We start from the raw sequence: 18,287 nt of genomic DNA, 5'->3' as shown, positions 1-18,287 counted from the left end.
GAACTTAAAAGAGTCAAGGTCTTTCATGCTTAAAAACATAAGCAAACAAACTCAAGTACTTTTAAGATAATGCATTACTGAGTGGTGGAAATTACTGGCACGTAATGTTGTGGAGGTTAAAGTATAAATGCATTAGGAAAAGGAAATATAAACTAGGATTGTCTTAGTGGTGGCTTTCAAGCATTTTGGGCCAAATGAAGTTTGGCTCAGGAAATTTCCAAGTTGCTGATTGGCACAGGCTAAGAACAGAAGTAGTGCTTAGTGGCGTATTAAGCTAAATGAACCTTTCATCTAACAGGCTGTGCAAGTCTTATATTTTTATACATTCACATTAGAGGAAGGGCAAGCCATTATTCTGTATAGCCTGGACGAATGATTTCTGACATCTCTCATATCGTAGCAGGCCAGGACTGATCGCTGAGTTCAGTGTGATAACTGTGGTAGAGCCCCACTGGCAGCAGGGGATTTGCACTGCTCATTTATCACTGTGCAAACGTGATCGGAATTAAGCCCATTCATTTCCTGAAACCGCTGGCTCACGTCCTGTATATGTTCAGCCATGCAATGGTGTGCATCTCAGATGAAACCACAGAAGATGAGGCCTTGCAGGACAACACATACACACGACTTTCTCCAAAGCACTGTTCATCTCAGTAAGGGTCTGAGCGTGATCTGCTGAGTGTCCTGTTCCTTTTCAGCCCTGTCCTACGTATTGTTTGACAACAGCCTGCTGTTAATGCAGGCCACAACTTGCAAAGCATGGGTGAAATAGTAATGTAATATGTTGTGCAAATGTAAGATTTTATTAATTGGGCATCAAGTTCCTACGAGTGTGGTCAGGAAGACATACCTCATTAGAACAGATACGCTGTAGGACAGGTTTGTGTTTCTAGTGCCAGCCCTTGCGCATACTTTGCTAGTGGTCTGAATCCCTTAACACTGCAGATGCTCCGCAGTAGTTCACTGGCTGGTTGGGATGAGTTGTTCAGCTTTTCTAAGTGGTGTTTGTCGTCAGTCTCCAGATTCTTTTCACCAAGCTTTCTTGGCTTCTACTGCTAAATCTGATGGTTTGGTTTGTATTGTAGAGAAATGAGAAAAATAAAAAAAAGAAAGAAAACCTCACATTGGCCACAAACTGCTGCCTAACTTCAACTGTACATACCCTGCATACTTCATTGTATATACTGTAGGAACATATACTTATGTGTGCATATATAAATGTGTGCAGATGCCTGTGTATGTATAGTAAGTAGGTATATTGCTGTGTATTTTTACACCTACTAGCCCCAAGTAATCTCAGGGATTTTGAGCATTATAGATATGTTGTATTTGAATAGATATGCAATTGCCTTGAGATGTTTTGGGTGAAGTAGAGAGCTGCAGAAGGGTTGCAGAGATGGAAGAAACCCTTTCCTTCCTGGATTCAGAAATACACAGGAGATAAACTGCCCCTGTGTTGTGTCACGATAAGTTCCTCACGATGGTAGGGGAGGCAGAGCAGGGAGCAAAACGCAAGTACCAGTGTTTGGGTGGAGGAAGAGGCCTCCACTATCTTCTAGATACTCTATGCCTCTGTTATGGCTTGTAAAGATTATGTAAATGGGTAAAAGTCAGAAGTGCTCCAGGGGCTGCACTGGCCTTGGCAAGAAACCAGCAGAATATTACTTACAAAAAGTCATAGCAGTTTTAAAACTTGCAGAGTTCAGAGGGGAGAATTATTGTTTCTCTCCTTTGAATGCATCATAAAGAGGAGGGGAGAGGAAGACACAAAAATCCTGTATTTCAACATTTCACCTAAGGTGGAGCAGCAAAATCACCTTTCACCAGAGTACATTTCTGTAAGCAGGGCTAAAACCAGAAATGGCCGCTGGTGGCAGATTTACAGCTCCAGATTTCTGACCTCTGTTTCCTGCCCAGAGCAAGGACAGTTGCGTGCTGTGCTCTGTCCGACGCGCTCCTGGGAGAGGGAAGGGATAGAAAGGAAGCCAGGGACTGTTTCTGGGATGCGTTCAGTGCTGCTTTGCCGCGAGCTATCACATCATGGGAATACAAGATTCCACAAAAGCGGATACCCTGAGAAGGGAAAAAATACACACAACAGCCCAGGCAAAAGCTGCCGGTGGAGCATGCCTGGAAAGCGTTAGCAGGACAGTGAGGAAAGGTTTGCCACGTGTTTCCACTAATGCTGGACAACCTCTGCGGGGAGGGAGGGTGGTGAGGGATACGCTCTGCAGCTGGACGGGAGGTTACGATGGCTACGGCCCTCTCCACATCTGCTCTTCTTGTTTCCCCAAACGCCACCCGCAGAGATGAACCTCTGCAGCCATATCAGCTGGCACGGAAAGCCCAGTGGGGTGAAAATGGCACAGAGCTGGATGCTCACAGTGACTCAGAAACCTCCACAGAGTCAGACCCTCTAGTTACTGCAGTGCTTTCTGAAAACTTTAACCAGTACCGGTGAAGCACACTGCTCTCTGAAACCCGGAGGGCTGGGTTTCCTGCTGCCATTTGCTTTATGCGGCCATTTTGGACACATGCAAAGGGGGCAAACGACTCCTGTTCTGACAGGCTGCCCGCTGTGCTTCGCTTGCGCAGGGAGGGAGACAGCAAAATATTTCTCTAGATCGGTCCACTGAAATCAATGGGATGTAAACATGTGTTCAGGGCCCTCTTGAATGGCAACCCAAATGTCCTTCCCTGCATGTCTTAATAGATCCCATTCAGCCATCAGCACAGAAGATTCATTGTCACCAATTATTGCAAACATTTACATGTTCTCTTCTCAGCGTGGTCTTCTGACCAGCTGAAGCTATGCCAGTCTCACTGGCCAGGCTAATCGCATTTCCTGGCTGAAGCTAGTTTATAGATGACTTGAGTATCACTAGCACATGAGTGAGGGAGGAAAATCAATGCTTACAACCCGATTCAAAGGCTGCTGAATCCAAGAGAATGATTCCTCTTCAAGTCAGCATGCTCTGAATGAGGGTAGACAAAAGAAAACCGTGATAGCGATTGATTTTTGAGGGAAAGGATCTGCGTCTTTTGCTCGGTTTGAAAATGAGTTGTTTAAAAGTAAAGGCAAAATCCATGCTGGCTTGAGGAAGGTGACTGTGGCTGTGTAGAGGTTGTGATGATGAGAGGCAGGCAGACTCCAGTCTCTAATGAAGAGAATTGAGAGGGGCTGTGCTGGATATACAGAAGTGCTCTATTGTGAGAAATGAGACGGTGAGAACTGATAATGAGAATGAAGAACTTCCTTTCATTATTGCTTCTCATTTCCTATAATGCAATCTACATCTTCAAAGAAAGCTCTTCTGTAAGATGTTAGATCCCCTTGCCTCCTCCGTGTGGTTAGGAGATCTTAAGAACTAGTATTGAAAAAGAAAGGTTAACCTGAATAAGGTGGAATATAAGCCTCTTTTTCTTCTGATTTATATGCTGCATTAATGCAATGTAACACCACAGGTATGAGTGAAGCTATTTCAGATGTACAGCAAAATCCGGCAGGCAGGAAAGCGCAGAATGGTACGTGGTGCCAGCTAAGATGGTGCAGAGAGAATTGCTGAGAATGAACAGGAGGTGATGGCTGAATCCAGCCTGGGTTGGTCCTGGGTTTCACATGGGGACCAGGGCAGGGCGGGTTCTTTTAAATAAGGTAGTCGGAAACAAGATGGAATTGTTGCATGTCTAGATGCCTAAATGCTTTTGAAAATCTAGCCCCCAGTCACCTTTGAAAATAGCTGTTGAATTCATAGATTATGTTAGACATGTCATACCAGGTTGTATATGCAAATTGGACTGGTAGTTTGGCTTTGGACAGATTACGTAGACTCAGTTTGTCAAAGGTAGGTGCTGATTTTGAATGCTTCCATTTTAATTGTGCAAGGATTTTCAAGGATGGTGAGCATGATGCATCTGGGATTGGATGTGTGAGCACTCACAAATGGCTGTTTTTACATGTTTAAAACTGAAAAACTGAAAGTCAGTTTTGAAAACAGAAGCTTAATCCTTCTGTACTTGCAGTTTCCATGTCTGTGAAATGGGGATGGTGATAACACTTACCACCCTGCTGATGGCAAAGCTAGCTGCCGGAAATTTCTCTGCCTTCCTTGCACTGCAGTGGGTGGCAGAACATTCCCTGTTGTTACAGGGCAATGTCTGTACTTGAAACCCTCTTCCTTTACAAGTAGCAGATCAGGGACATGGGCAACAGCAGGGGCAGCAGGTACAGCAATCATTAGAGCCAAATAATGGAACTGCACATTTCAGAACAAACAGGATGCACATATACACACAAGAGAAAAAACCTTCTTGAATAACACCCAAGAGGAAATGAAATTAGAGACACCAATCCAGATAACCAAATTGAGCAGTTCTAATGTGGGATGGCAGTTAGCTAATGGTAACAACAGCAGCAAAGGACTATCAGCAAAACTCTACCCTGCGCCACTGTATTTAAAAACAAAATTGATTCAAAGTCCACAAGCTAGCCGTGAATTTATGCCCCTGAGTAATCTCAGTTAGCACCAACGGAACTATTCACGTGTTTGAACTTGAGCAACACGTTTGAATCCTTTCCCAGACTGGTACCTAAATTCATCCCAGTTTTCCCCTTGAACATGGGGCCCGGTGGGGGAGGCTGTGGAAACCTGCGGTTCCTCGGAGTGCGCTGATCAAAGGATGACATTCCCGCTGCCTAGCGTGCTGCTGCAAAGCCTGACTTTGCCTGAAACCTTGAAAGCCGCAGGGATGTTTGTACACTAGGCGTACCTTAAGCTACTCTTCAGCAGTGGAAACAACTCTGTCCAGACCTTGCAGGGTGTAGACGGGATGCTTTTAGGATTCGCCAATTGTTTTTGCACTGACTACCGATAACAATAACAAAAAAGCCATAGTTTTCAGGAATTTTCATTCCAACCGAAAAGTTGTCTCTGCTTTGACGCATACCTTGAAGCAAAGGGACAATTATCTAGTCAAAACATTCAATCCTGTTTTGCATAATCTCATCTAAATTGTTCAACTGCTTCAAATACCTTTGTGATTAGAAAGATACTCCGCAAATGAGCTGACTGCATGTTCCTGACACTCAGAACTAATGTGTTGCAAGTAACGGAAAGATAAGGCAGCATGGAAAAAGGATACCATTACTTACACCCAACCTAAGAAACCACAAAATTTCATGTCTATTACTGAAATGGAAGTCACATCAAAGGTCCTGTAAGACTTGGGGATATGCTGCAGCAAAATTGAAATAACATTTAGTAGGTTGAAAGTTGAGCTAGACGCCTGGAACAGTATCTAATTGCCAAATAAGAGTACATTTTTGTGTTATTTATGGTCTGATGGCAAATCCAAATTACCAAGATCTAAAGCCAGTACTGCAAGAGACTCTCTTTGTGTCCTTGGGCAAATACCTTATAATGCTTTCATGCTTGTTGGGAGGTGCTTAATTTGCAGAGACACTGAGCATCCGGTAGCCAAGCTTTTCCAGAGTGATTGCTGACTTCAGATAATCCATTTTGGACCCCTGAAAAGGGCTTGGTTTCCAGGCACAGCAAAAAACTCGGGTTTCATAGTTAGTTTCTTTCGGTGAATCAACTCTCATTTGCAAGGAACAAACCCCCAAAACCCAGCAATACAAGTTTCTCCCTTGTGCTGCTACATAATGTTTTTTTTGGGGTTTTTTTGGCTCTTGGTGACTCAAGGGGAATCATGCCCTTTTTGTGGTCCATACACAATCCCTGTGCCTCATCACTGTCATAGCTCTCACCTTTATATTCCCAATCTTTCATGTATTTGTCCTCAGAAACACCTGTGACAGTGAGTTACTATACTCCTCCACCAATGGGCAGCTGAAGCCAAAAGAAAGCAGCACCTTGCCCTTGAAGCTGGCTGTGGTGCAAGGAACCGAGGCAGATGTTTCTGTGCTCGGCTTGGGTTGCATGCTCTGACATACACTGCCGGGGGGGGGGGGGGTGGGGAGAAAGGGGGCCGTGCGGGGACTTATGCCCGGGCTTTGGGGAAGCCCATGGACAGCAGGATCTCCAGCGACGAGCCGCGTTTTGGGAGAATTCTATCTCCATTTGTTACGCAGACTGGTGGAGCAGAGGTGGGGGGCGAATGGAGGGTAGAAAGACCATTAAGATCCTGTTCCTATGCTAAGGGACCTCTAAGCCCGAAGGATCCCAGTACCTACTTCCAAACGTCGTTCTGCCAGTCTGGCCGCAGGCTCTTGCAGCCTGTTTCTGTGTCATCCTAGAAGACCTATTCATTTTTTCCCGCCTGTCGTCACATTTTAGCTGGGCAGCCGTGGCTGTACCCTTTTAAAGTTCACTTTGCAGCAGATGGGCCTATCTAAACACCAAGCGCAAGCAAAGAAATCGGCAGCTGGTCACAGGAGTTTCCTCGGAGAACATGAACAGGATCGCAGCAGGCTGCCCAGCGCCGTTGGTTAGGCTGACTCACACAAGAAGCCTGGTGAGACGCGTTTCTTGGGCGCTCGAGTCGCTACGACACAGCCTGGGCTGCAGTCACAGGTGTGATGCACTAGCAGAAGCTCCTCTCTGTGCGATGCACTTTCAGAGGAGTCAAAGGCTGTGCGAATGACGGCTGTCAAATGTTGGTAGGCATGTGGGAATCGAACAAAACCCCAGTCCCACCATGCACTTCTAACACGCCATTCTCCCCCGAAGAATTCCCAAGGGCTTAAAATCCTTTGATCCCGATGAAGATCAGCAGCTTTGGGGCAGGAACTGGTGGAAGTCGGAAAGACACGTTGACCCTCAAAGTCAGGGTCTTCATAGGAAGTTAATTCCTCTCTCAGAGATAGCATCTGATGAGCTTCTTTCGGAAGCTGGATGATGAAATGCAGAATTCTTACAAACACTGACCTTTCCATTTGCAAATAGAAAATTTTACCTTAGGGAGAAAAGAGGAAATACCACAGGGGAGTGGGTCATATTTCCCCCCTCAAATTGCACTATTTTTATCAAATCAAAGTGAGACTTAAAATACCCCCACACAGCTGGTTTCAGGTTGGTGTAAGGGGTCCCAGCTGAGCAACTCATCCCACACAGGAGGCCCTTTGCCCACATCAGGGCTAACTCTGAGAAGAGAGGAGGTTGAACAGGATAGAGGATGGATGCTCGTGGAGCAGTGAACCTGTAACCTTAGAAGGAACAGCATCAGCTGTCCTGCGCCATCCCAGCACAAGCGATCTGCCCGCTGCAGGGAGCATGCACGATTTGGGTCTCTGTGGACCCATCCTGACTCATCCTCTCCCCAGCCTGCTGTGCTTGGCTGACGTGTTTCAGACCCAAATAATCCGGGTACCTGGGGAGCCAGCTGCTCCCGTGCTGCGCAGGGAAGCATTATTACGTGCACCAGCTCTGGAAAGCGCTGCGAGGCCCCAGTGCTCCCGCAGCACACAGCAGCTGGAGTCGCTGTTTATAAAAGACTCTGCAGCCCCAACGTATAAATGCGCCGAGAATAGGCGAGGAACACCTGAGGTTTATATTTTTCTCCCAGAGGCTTTGGTACCGATTCTTATTTACACACAGGCTCTTTGCATTACCTAATATTTCTCTAAAGGAAGCTTTTGTAGCAATGAAAGTCGGGTTATTTCTGGGTAAGATCCTCAGCTGGTGTGTTATTAGTATCACTCCAACAAAGTGAATGGTGCTGGGCTGATATACACTACCGGAGGCTTTGCTCTTTAGAGCATGAATGCATTTGTGATACAGCTACACTATGGAAGGGGGTAGAAGAGACTGTAAAGGGGATATAAATGTGTCCTGTGAGGTGCAGCTGTAAGCTACGTTTATTCCAAGGCTTGTTTCTGTTGCCCATGGACTAGTGTGAATATGAACCAGATCCCATTCTTGTTTAGTTTGAGATTTCGTTGAGAGGTGGCTGGGAGAACTGGCTGCAACTTATCCATGGGTAATATATTGTGATTTGACACTTGCTAGGACTTGGCAGCTACTCTCAGAGAGAAATATTGATTGTGAAGAATAAATTCAATATAATAGCAGAACAAGGGAGCAGGACATCATTGACACCATTTACAGCCCGCAGTTCTGGAGTGCCCTTTGTCTTGAGTGGATGGCAAATGTTAATTAAGGTGCCCTCTCTGTCATCAAGCGACTTGATGTATTGTCTCATTTTAAATTTTTCTGTCTGTAAACTGGGAATGATACTTACCTCAAGGTAGCTGTTCTTAACAGTGCCGTTCTCGTGCAGCTGTGAATTTCACCCAGCAGTCTAACTGACTGTAACTATGGGTAACGACCACGAGTAAAGGATTTTGGAGGCAATGCTGGGATCACTGCCTGTCAGCAGGAGATGATACTGTCTGCTTCCTCCTGTGGCCTCCTCCTATCCTCCTTTCTAGAGACCTTTGCTCTTTCTGGCTCCTATTTAGATGGCCAGCTCTTGGAGCAGGGATGACGTTTTCCTTTTCTGTTTGTACAGCCCCCAGCACAACAAGGGTGCCTAAAAATCAGGCTTTACTCACTGGTGCCATACAAGCGAAAAAAAAAATGCTAGTGTTCCATCTCAGCACAAACTCAGGGCTTGAAATTTGCGTCATGAAACTGATTCAATCGCTCTCAATAAAATGAGCTTAGAAGAAAAACCAGTACCACTTTATTTCAGGTATTTCCGATGCCATTTAACGCATCCCCCCTTCACGCTCGGTAGAAATGTATCGAACATCTTGATCTCAGCCATTCAAGAACAGCACGTGCTCAAGGGCTTTGCTGAATCAGGCCATTAATGAGATCTGTGTCGTGTAAGAACTTGCTGTATTTCGTTAGATAGAGGAGAAAGAAAACAGTCATTTTTACAAATCAGGAGATGAAACATCTCTCTGCAACACACCCGCCTCTACACTGGCAATTATTTCACAGTCACCAACCACAAATGATTAATTCCGCACTATCATGAACTGCAGAGCCTAGCTAATACTACATGAAAGGGGAAAAAGTGGCACTTGCCTTGTGTTTGATAATAGCGGGGGGGTGATGGGTGTGAGTGAAATACAGTCAAAACCTCTTTCGATGTCAGGCCATGAAAGGCCAGGGTGTTTGTCAGTATTACATATCTTTGGGTATGCCTCCGCATTTCCAGCACGGAAGACAGATATCCCAACGTTTACCCGGGGCTGCTGTTTGCTCAGCTGCGTGCAGAACCTTTCGCTAGCGTTTTCATGCTAATCTCCTGCTGACAGGGACTGGCCTGCAAGGTATTCATGCTGGCAAGGACAGGAGACTTCAGTTCCAATGAATTTGGTGTTTGGGGAAAGCAAAGGCATCATACAGGTCTCCTGTCACTCATTCCAGGTTCCAGTCTATAATTGCTTGCTTTCTGTTTAAATTTTACGCTGCTGCTTGGTGGGTGACAGAAACTGCTCAGGTGCTCACAATACTTGTCAAGATATTGTCACGTCTTCACATGCAACGCTGCTCTCCATGCCGATCTTTATTCTTTTGGGAATCCTTGTTAAAAAAAAGGGAAGGCTGAGGCTTCCCAAAGCACAGAGGAGCGATGGCTCCTGCTCCCTAGGTGTGCGAGATCGACATCTCCTAGCTGCATACTGTGAGTTGTGGGTATTTCGGGAGTACCTTAAAAAGCGCCTTTTGCTGCTGGGACTTGTCAAAGCTTCAGGAGAAGTATTGGGAGAATGGACTTGAAAGGGCAGCACCTGCGTCTCAGGAACACAGACAAGGGTACAAGATGTCTAAAACACTGTTTATGTAGGTTGTCAGCTGCTTTGTTGCAGTGACTTAAGCAATTCCCTCAACCCATCCTATCACTTCTGGCTGTTGCTTCTTTCGCCTCCATGCTGCTCTCTAGATTCATTCTTTGCGCATGACCGGGCAGCCTGGGATATGGTGGGGACAGAATAATGCCAAGCAAAGCCAAGGCCTATTCTTTTCAGGTCTGTTTATATAGGGGGTGAGTAAGACACAGGCGCCGTGGCGCACCCCATTGTAATGCACAAAGCCTGCAGCGAGTCTTGGTGATGGAATCCAAAATGCTGTCAGCTGCTAAACTACAGCTCTTTTGATGACTCTGCTTGTTGAGGATAATTAGACTGGTGCAGTACAGACACACACGCGGATGTCTCTATTCTTTTTGGAATTGCAGAGCACATGCTGTGAATCCACGATGAGCGCCAGTTAAAACCTAGGGCAACGTTTTCAAGTGTGAGCAAGACTTGGGAGTCTAAGATTCACTTTCAAAGGTGACTTAAAAATGCAAGTCTTATCAGGAGCCAGCAGGGTTAGCACTTAGTATTTAGAAGCACCAAAAAAAATTGGGTTTTTTTTTAAACTTTTGCTCATGATCTTTCAAAGAGCAGAATTCCCCCCTGAATTCTGTCAGCATACTTATTCAGGAGGTCCTGAGGGCTGGCAGCACCCTCCAAGCATGGGCTCTTGCATAGCAAAATGGCAGCAGTAGTCTAGGGGTAAACTTCCAGAGAGCTTTGTAAGGAACTGCTGCAGAAACAGGCCAACACGCTGCCACCATCACCAAGCCTCCAAGGAGGAAGAATAATCAGCATTTTATGCAAACAAGGCTCCATTCAAATAATCCATGCTGGATATCTGAAATCATGTGTTTCTCTAGCGAGTCTTTGTCCTGAGAATCTCATCAGTAAATTTATACTGGCTCTTGACAGTAGTATCGGGTCTGTGAAGTGAGAGAGAAAAAGGGACCGAAAAGGAAAAGGTAACACTGGTATCTGTATCACTTGAAACTGATACATAGCCTGAAAGAGAATTGCATATTAAGGATCAAGTTATTAACTGGCTAGGGTTTTGATACAGAAGGCATGAAGTAATTTTTCAGGCTCTGTCAGTGACATGTGTGGTCTGGGTTACCCTTTCTGAGGCTCCTCTCCTTCCTAGTGTAGAGGGTAGGATCAAGTTCAGCACCTTTGCTCCAAGACAAAAAACCATCAGAGAGACAGAAGCACAAGCAAATGTCTTATTTTCACCATATAATTATAATACCGAAACGAACTAAGTACTCAGGGACCATGAAGCTTTCTGACATCACTTACAGTGTTTGCCAAAGCTTGATAGCCCTGAAAAACGCATCTCGGAAATCCAGGGATTGCTGTCTTCTGGCTGACTTGCCATTGAACCAGGAACTCCCTGCACATGCTGATGCTACTCAGACATTTAAATATGAGATCCTGGTGAAGCCTGGTGTGTGAAGGCACTATAAAGGTGGGGTTTTTTTCTCCCCTGAACACGTGCAAGCTTGCTTTCTGGGCAGCTAGCACTTCTGCAGCAAGTATTGCAGTGACTCACTGACCTTGGCTTTACTGCGAGCAATCTTTGTATAGGGATGCTCTGACCTTAAACAATTTTCTTGATGTTTGCGGCAGAAGCATTTTCTTTATCGATATCAGACCTGAATATCTGATGGTTCCACTTCTCCCAACTATCAGGTATGATTAATGGCAGTTATGTGTACAGTATCCTGAATCACTGAGGTAGTATGGAATGCTACTGCTGCCATTATCATTTTAGAGATTTGACGTATATATCTAAGCTTCTCCGTGCCTCAGTTTCCAGACTATACAGTGGAAATAAAAGAGCCCTCTGTGTTTTATCACTTTAGATCTTTAAAGTAAGGAACTGTCTGATAGAGATCTCCCCCACACCAAACACAATGGAGCCACTGGCACGTAACAGTCTGAATACTGCAGTAATCATCTCTCAGTCCCCCAGCAGAAATCTGCAATAAAGCCAATTAAAAAAAAAAATAATAATCCATATGCAGAGGAGCCATGGGACTCTGTCCCAAATGTATGTTTGCTCAAGCCTTTCTCCAGTGCACCTTCCTGGCAGCTGCTAACTCAGTTGTAGTATCCATGTTCAACTATGCAGTGTAGACCTGTTGGATCTCTTCCAGCACAGATGTACAAAATTGTTCGGAGGCCTCCATGCTGAATCTAAGAACTGCAGTACATGAACTAGACCGGATAATTGCTCAAACTGTTGCTCAAGTTACAATGCAGAATCTCATCCGTTAGAGCCCTGTGTGGGCAAAGAGCTGCCTGCCCGCCCCGCAACTTCTCACAAAATCTTCGACAGGCGTATAGAAAGGGGGGGTCACAGTAGGGGAAGCAGGTCTTGTCCAAGTGATCTGCCAAAGGGTGCACCTCCAGCAAGTTCTTCTTCCTGCACTATTCATAGAGTGTAAACAGGTCACAAACGCTTCCTACGAAGCTGCTACTTAAAAATGCCCATCGGTCTGGTGACTGATATGCAGGACTGGAAATGGAAGTGTTTTGGTTAGACGGTTTCTCTACTGCATGGTCCAGTGGCTCTATCCAAGCCCAAAACCCACTGTCTTGAATGATGGGCACAGACAGAGCATTAGGGGAAGCTTTTGCCTAAGCCCTTGCAGCTACAACACCTGGATTTTCTATTCAGTAGCTGAAGATTTCCTCCAGTGCTGTTAACAAACTTGGACATCCACGTTCAACATACCCTTCTAAACTGTTGCTTCTAGAAACATTTCTATCCATCAGCTTCTTCACTTGGGATGGGGTTCCCCTCCACATCCCAGGCCAACACAAGTCACTGTGAATCATGAAAAGTCTTTTAAAGCTTAGGCTTTAGTGGGACTTACAGGATGCCTATCTTCTGGGCTGCTCCTTTGTAGTAGGATGAATTTCAGCCCAGAGTTTTTGCAGAAAACTAGTTCCCTGAAGGCAGGGCTGTGTAGGAACAGAAACCACTTCGAAATCAAAAGATTATCTGCAACAGTTTTTTTCCATGCAATGTTTTCCCAAATCCAACTCAAACCCTTGAGGAATGAGAGATTTTGCAGCCTTTCTGAGCTGAAATACTGCTATGTTGCTAAGTCTGTTACTAGGCAAAACATGTTTTAGCAGCCTAGAAAACATTTTCAAAACACAAGAGAAGATTTTACTGTTTGTAAACTGGATGTGAGCTTCTTTTCTTTGAGAATAATGAAACTCTTAATACTCCTAAATTCTCATACTTACTGAGAAACAAAATCAAAATCAGTCTGGCTTGGTTCTATTCAGGTCCAGGGGAAATGTGGTACAGCTTTGTGAATTAATTCCTCTTCATGCCCGTGAATGCAAAGTTAAACCCAGGTGGTCTTTTATGGGAGGGAGGAAGGAGGAAATGCGTAGCATAGGGGAAGCAGCGAAATTGATTCATGGTAAACTGTACAATATCCCGGTCTATCCCATTTGTATGGGGGGGAAGTGTTTGCAAGTATGTCTAGCATCAGCAGATCCACCCAGGAGCACAGCATTACACATTAAACCAAAATTATGGACCTGTCTGTAGAAGATGGTCCCCCTTTTTCAGGCTGAGATGACGGGAAGGGACATCAGTTTAGTTTTGGAAAGCTGTGCCACCTGCGTCAAGAACAGTGCTCCCCTCTTACGCTTATCACACAGAGCACGGCATCCAAAAAAGCATGATGCCTGTAATTTAAGTGTTCTGTTTAAGGACGGTGATTTACCCGGTTTGAGTAATGACAGGGGCCAGAAAATTATCTTCATTTCTCTAGCTCTGGATCTCTTCTGAAACAGTACCCTGGGGTTGTGGCTTGAATTCAGAGTTGTATGCAGAAACTCAAGTAACGTTTTAAATTTCATATATTTATATATTCATGCACATATGCGCACCCAGAATTAAAACAAAGCAAGCAGGATTTTTTTCTCATACGAGAATGTTAACTTTCTGTTTTTGAGGAGTTTAAATTCTGACATGAAACTTTTAAAACTGAATCCCTGAACTCGCAGATTCTGGAGCCCCACTGATTTCTGAACCACGCAGGCTAGAGGATTTCAACTGCTTATCCCGATATTAGTTCCAAGAACTTCAGTTTGGTCAAAGGCCTTCTTCCATTCTGAAAGAAATCGCAGTCCATCACTAAATTTTCCTGTGTTTAGCATTTTACAGAGATAGATATTATGCACAGGTTTTTTTAATTGCTTGTACATGCATAATAATTTTATGGGATCTCCTGTGGTTTCAATGGCCTGTAAACTACATTGTGCTTCCCGTTACATTTGCTCTCAGGAAGACTATCAACACCTATATAGGGATTATTGCACAAGACTGAGAGGGGATGGCAGTCAGATTGGATCTGTGGGTGCAACCACTGACCGTAGTTCCGTAACGAGATGAGGTACAATATTTTGGGGCAACTGGGAAATAATAGTTGTGTGAAATCTCGTTCTAGAGGAAACCTGTTCTGGTGTTTAGGGTCTTGAGACACTGGGGATCTGGTTAGACTTTTGCTCAACTCTGGGTAAAGTGTTTGCCTTGGTGCCCAAGCTGCAAAACAGCAATCATAACACCACCTTTGCCTTCCTTCCTTGTTTAAATCAGAAACTACTTGGGATAGGGAGAGCCTCCTCCTGTGTGACTAGACAGTACGTAATGTAATGGGTAATTGCAAAATAAAAGATTGATGATTGTGTGCTGACAAAAAAAAAAAGCACCAAAAAGCCAAACAGAACAGCTCTTCAAGGTAGTAGTCCAAAGCGATGACATACTACAGCGGTTTGAGCAACCGCCATCCACAGGTAAATGCATCCAAAGGTGGTTTGTACATCACTGCGTCACCATCTAATTTAAAGTAGCCCAGCTGAACTGAAGCTGTTGCTGGGAAGGAGGGAAAGAGACAGACAGGCATCTGTCCAGGAGCACATGACAGAGCTGCTTTTCTACCTGTGCCAACAAGGACTTTAGTGGGGGAGCGGGGAAAACCTCTGGGGTCTCAGTCTGTGTTGTGGAACACTGACATCAGTGAAGCTCTGTGAATTTCGATACCTGCTCTCAATTTATCGTATTTATTCCTTCAGAAAGGAAGGACCTTTTTTGATGGACCCTTTATTCCCAGTCCCCCCATAAGCTACATGCAGGATGGACAAACAAAGGCTTATTTAATAACGCCTTGATTTGAACAAAAGATCCATGGCAGTTTTGTGTTTGATACCTGAAGTGTAAATGCCTGTGACATCTTCTCTTGGTTTCAGCCTGGCTCATACCATTTTATACCCTCAACTGAGCTAGTCTATACTAACCATCCACTAATACTTGGAAATCGTATTTAGTCTTTCACCTTTGATTATTTTAGCATACACAGAGGTGAAGTGGCTTGCCCAAAGTAACAGAGAACCAGGAAGATAAAATGAACATGAGAATCCTCAGCTCCTGTCAGCAGTGCAAGCCCAGGATCATCCTGGCCATCCGAGCTCTTGCTGCTGTTATAAACTGTAAGCAGGCAGAAGTATTATCAAATAATTAACAATTTTGGCTTTGGAGAGACAAAAGCTGACCTGTCTGTTGGGAGGGGTGTGAGGAACATGGAGTTACTCGAGCTGAATTAGAAGCTAAAAGTTAGGCAATGTGAGTACTCCCCAGATCTCAGTACTGTCTGAGTACCACAACTGAAGCCAGCACTCTTGTGATCTCCAGGAGGCTCCCGTGTCTCTTACCCTGGCTTCAACAGTCCTCGCTGCTCCCCACCCCAGTCAATCCCCCTGGCTGTAACAAGCAGCCAGGAGGCCAGTGATGCCAACAGCGATGGCATTTTGTGACATGCTTGACAGACTAGTCTGACAACTCGGACCTTTGTTTTGCATAAGCCATCCAAACAGAGGGTCACCACTTCTAAGTATCAGCCTGGCTTGCATTTGTAGGCAGGATCTACAGGCACCGAGCTGAAATCCCCCGTTTCGCCGATTTCTCTGGCTCCTGTCGTAACTGTGGCTTTGGGGTAGAAAACAGGGATGCGGGAGAGTTTTGGGAGAAGATTCTAAGGCTACTTTTCAGTGATGTCTTTGGGAGACAGGGTGTTTTTACCTTCTTGGTAACTCTGCGATCTCCTTCATTCACACTTGCAGAGTAATATGCTGCTAGTTAAAAAGCAGCTTCTGGGAAGCAGTGACCTTTAGGGAATGTCCTTTTGCCATGCGGTCCTACCTCCCACGCTTCTGAGCCCTTGTGCCGTTCTTTAACGTACCCTTGGTGGCAGTACTTAGTGGTTTGCTTTTATTTCCATTTTGCTTCTTATCTGAATTTTAATGATGAATTATTTGTAGCATTTCCAGCAGGCTGGAATAGGGGCACTAACTGCTACTTCAGATCGGGGAAGTGGTCCCCCTCCCAGCAGACAGCTGAGCTGTCAAACAGGGCTATATCACAGTACCTTGAATTTAGTATCAAGACAATTCTACCAGTCTGTCTGGTTATATTTGCAGTAAGTATTCTTTGTGGTTGGGGCTATTTTACCCATTTCTCTGGCTTGCTCTCTGTGTTCAACCTTCCCTGTCTTGTGGGATGAAGCTCTGGGTCCACTGTTGTCAAACGTTAGCATTTTCTTGGGGAAGAATGTGAATCGTAGACATAGTTCCTTAGCTAACGGTTAGGTAAGACAGGGGCTGACTGTCAGTCTTGATGGCACTGTTGTACAGGCAATAACTACTTTCATTCATAGTATCAAGCTGTTTTTTTCTCTAGCTACACTGAAAGAAGCACATCTGTTTTTATAAAGGAGCAGAGCATGAAGTCACCAGTCTCCTACTATCTCCGTTTGCAGGCATTGTATACAAATGCTGCATGTTGATTTCAATAGAATAACTATAGATCACTGACAGACATAAGGAGCATAAGCAGGACAATGGAAAACAGACATTAGATTTTCTGTATCTGGTAGCGGATCCACGGCGATCTCGTGAATCCACAGATGACATATGTCCTTAAAACTGCCTGCGTGTATCTCTACATTTATAAAAAAAATACCTGCACAAAGACAGGCTGCAAAACCACGGAGTTGTGATTGGTATCAACAACAAAGGGAAAACTTAAGCAGATCAAGGAATCGTCCAAATCCCCGCTGGTTTCCTTTGCATCCTCGAGCGCCCAGTCCCGCTTCAGGAGTCACTGTCTTTAAAACCGGGACAGTCATTATGAAGTTATCATTAGGTTGCTGCCTAATTAATTTAAAGCATGAGCACACGCAGGGAGGATTACGCCAGGGCACTGCTGAATCGGGCAAGAAAAACCTACCCCTCTGGACTAGGGAAATTTCCTTCCGTGGCTCCGTTCCTTTTCGGTTGGCTCGTCCGCGGGTTAAAGGCAATCTCCCGGGTGACCGAGCGAGCCACAGCACTTGCGCCGGGGGCTCCTCGTTGTCAGACTCCGGGAACGACGGGCTCTGCCTCCAACGCGGGGTGCGAGAAGCCCCCTCCCCGCCGAGCCCCAACTTCCCCGCGATGCCCGGCGGGGGGGGGCCCTTCGGCGCGGCGGGGCCGGGACGCGGCGCTCCCCGGGACCGCACCTGCCGCCCCCCGGGGCCGCGCTCCTGCCCGGCGGCCCGGCGCATCCCCGCTGCCCGGCCGGCATCCCCGCTGCCCGGCCGGCATCCCCGCTGCCCGGCCGGCATCTCGGCTGCCTGGCCGGCATCCCCGCTGCCCGGCATCCCCCGGCGGCCGCAGCTCCCTCCCGCAGGCGCCGCCGCTTCTCGCCGCCGCAAAACGCGGGGGGGGGGGGGGGGGGGGGGGGAGAAAGGGGGCCGTGCGGGGACTTACGCCCGGGCTTTGGGGAAGCCCATGGACAGCAGGATCTCCAGCGACGAGCCGCGTTTGACGGTCCCCGCGCGGTGCTGCCGGTTCCGCCGGGGGATGACTTTGCTGTACAGCTCCTCTTTGGCAGCCATGGCGTGCGGTGCGGGCTGCCCGCGCCGGGCCATCACGCAGCAGCCATCGCCGCCCGCGCAAGGCCATACACACCCGCGGCGCCCAGCGCCCCGCCGGGGGCCGGGGCAGGGCCCTCCTCCGCCGCCGGCCCGCCCCGCGCAGCCCACGCCGCCCGCGGAGGCTCGGGCGGAGCGGAGCGGCCGCGCACCCCGCCCCCGCGCCTGCGGCCGCCTCCGGGGGGGGGAGCGGGGGGGCAGCCCCGGCGCGGAGCCGGACCCACGGCCGTGGGAGGGGGCTGCCCCGCGGCCGGAGCGGGGTGGCGGGGGGGAGACGGGCTCGCTATGAAAGACAAAGGCACGTGCGGAAACCATCATTTTGGGTTTCTTTTATTGTTTTTTTTTTTTTGGGGGGGGGAAGTGTTGCTGCTCGCTTCCGAGCTGCGTTTCAGTTCAGACTTCGGTGTGGGGTGTAAACCGAGGGGTTCATCTGGCGTCCTCCTTCTCCGTTGTCTTTCTTCTGACGTCCCCTGCTTCCCTCCCCGTCCGGCTTTCCCCGTCGCTTCTAAAGACCAGCGGGT

At 46.8% G+C, this 18,287-nt stretch overlaps 1 protein-coding gene across 2 annotated transcripts in view; it reads right to left on the bottom strand.

Moving 5' to 3' along the window:
• UBASH3B (ubiquitin associated and SH3 domain containing B) overlaps positions 1-17,853 on the bottom strand; it is a 75,165-nt gene extending 57,312 nt beyond the window's left edge. The window contains exon 1 of one of the 2 annotated variants that reach the window (XM_075442403.1): positions 17,603-17,853. In XM_075442403.1, coding sequence (XP_075298518.1) covers positions 17,603-17,763 — 161 coding nt within the window. In that variant the 5' untranslated portion in view covers positions 17,764-17,853. Of the gene's footprint in view, positions 1-6,007; positions 6,049-17,602 lie in introns of those variants that run through there. The other variant, XM_075442404.1, reaches the window with a different exon arrangement.
• Between the last annotated feature and the right edge of the window lie 434 nt (positions 17,854-18,287).

Source organism: Opisthocomus hoazin, chromosome 24 (genome assembly GCF_030867145.1).
Source record: "Opisthocomus hoazin isolate bOpiHoa1 chromosome 24, bOpiHoa1.hap1, whole genome shotgun sequence".
Lineage (NCBI taxonomy): Eukaryota > Metazoa > Chordata > Aves > Opisthocomiformes > Opisthocomidae > Opisthocomus > Opisthocomus hoazin.
Note: the sequence above shows the minus strand (reverse complement) of the source record. Positions and strands in the feature narration are given on the sequence as shown.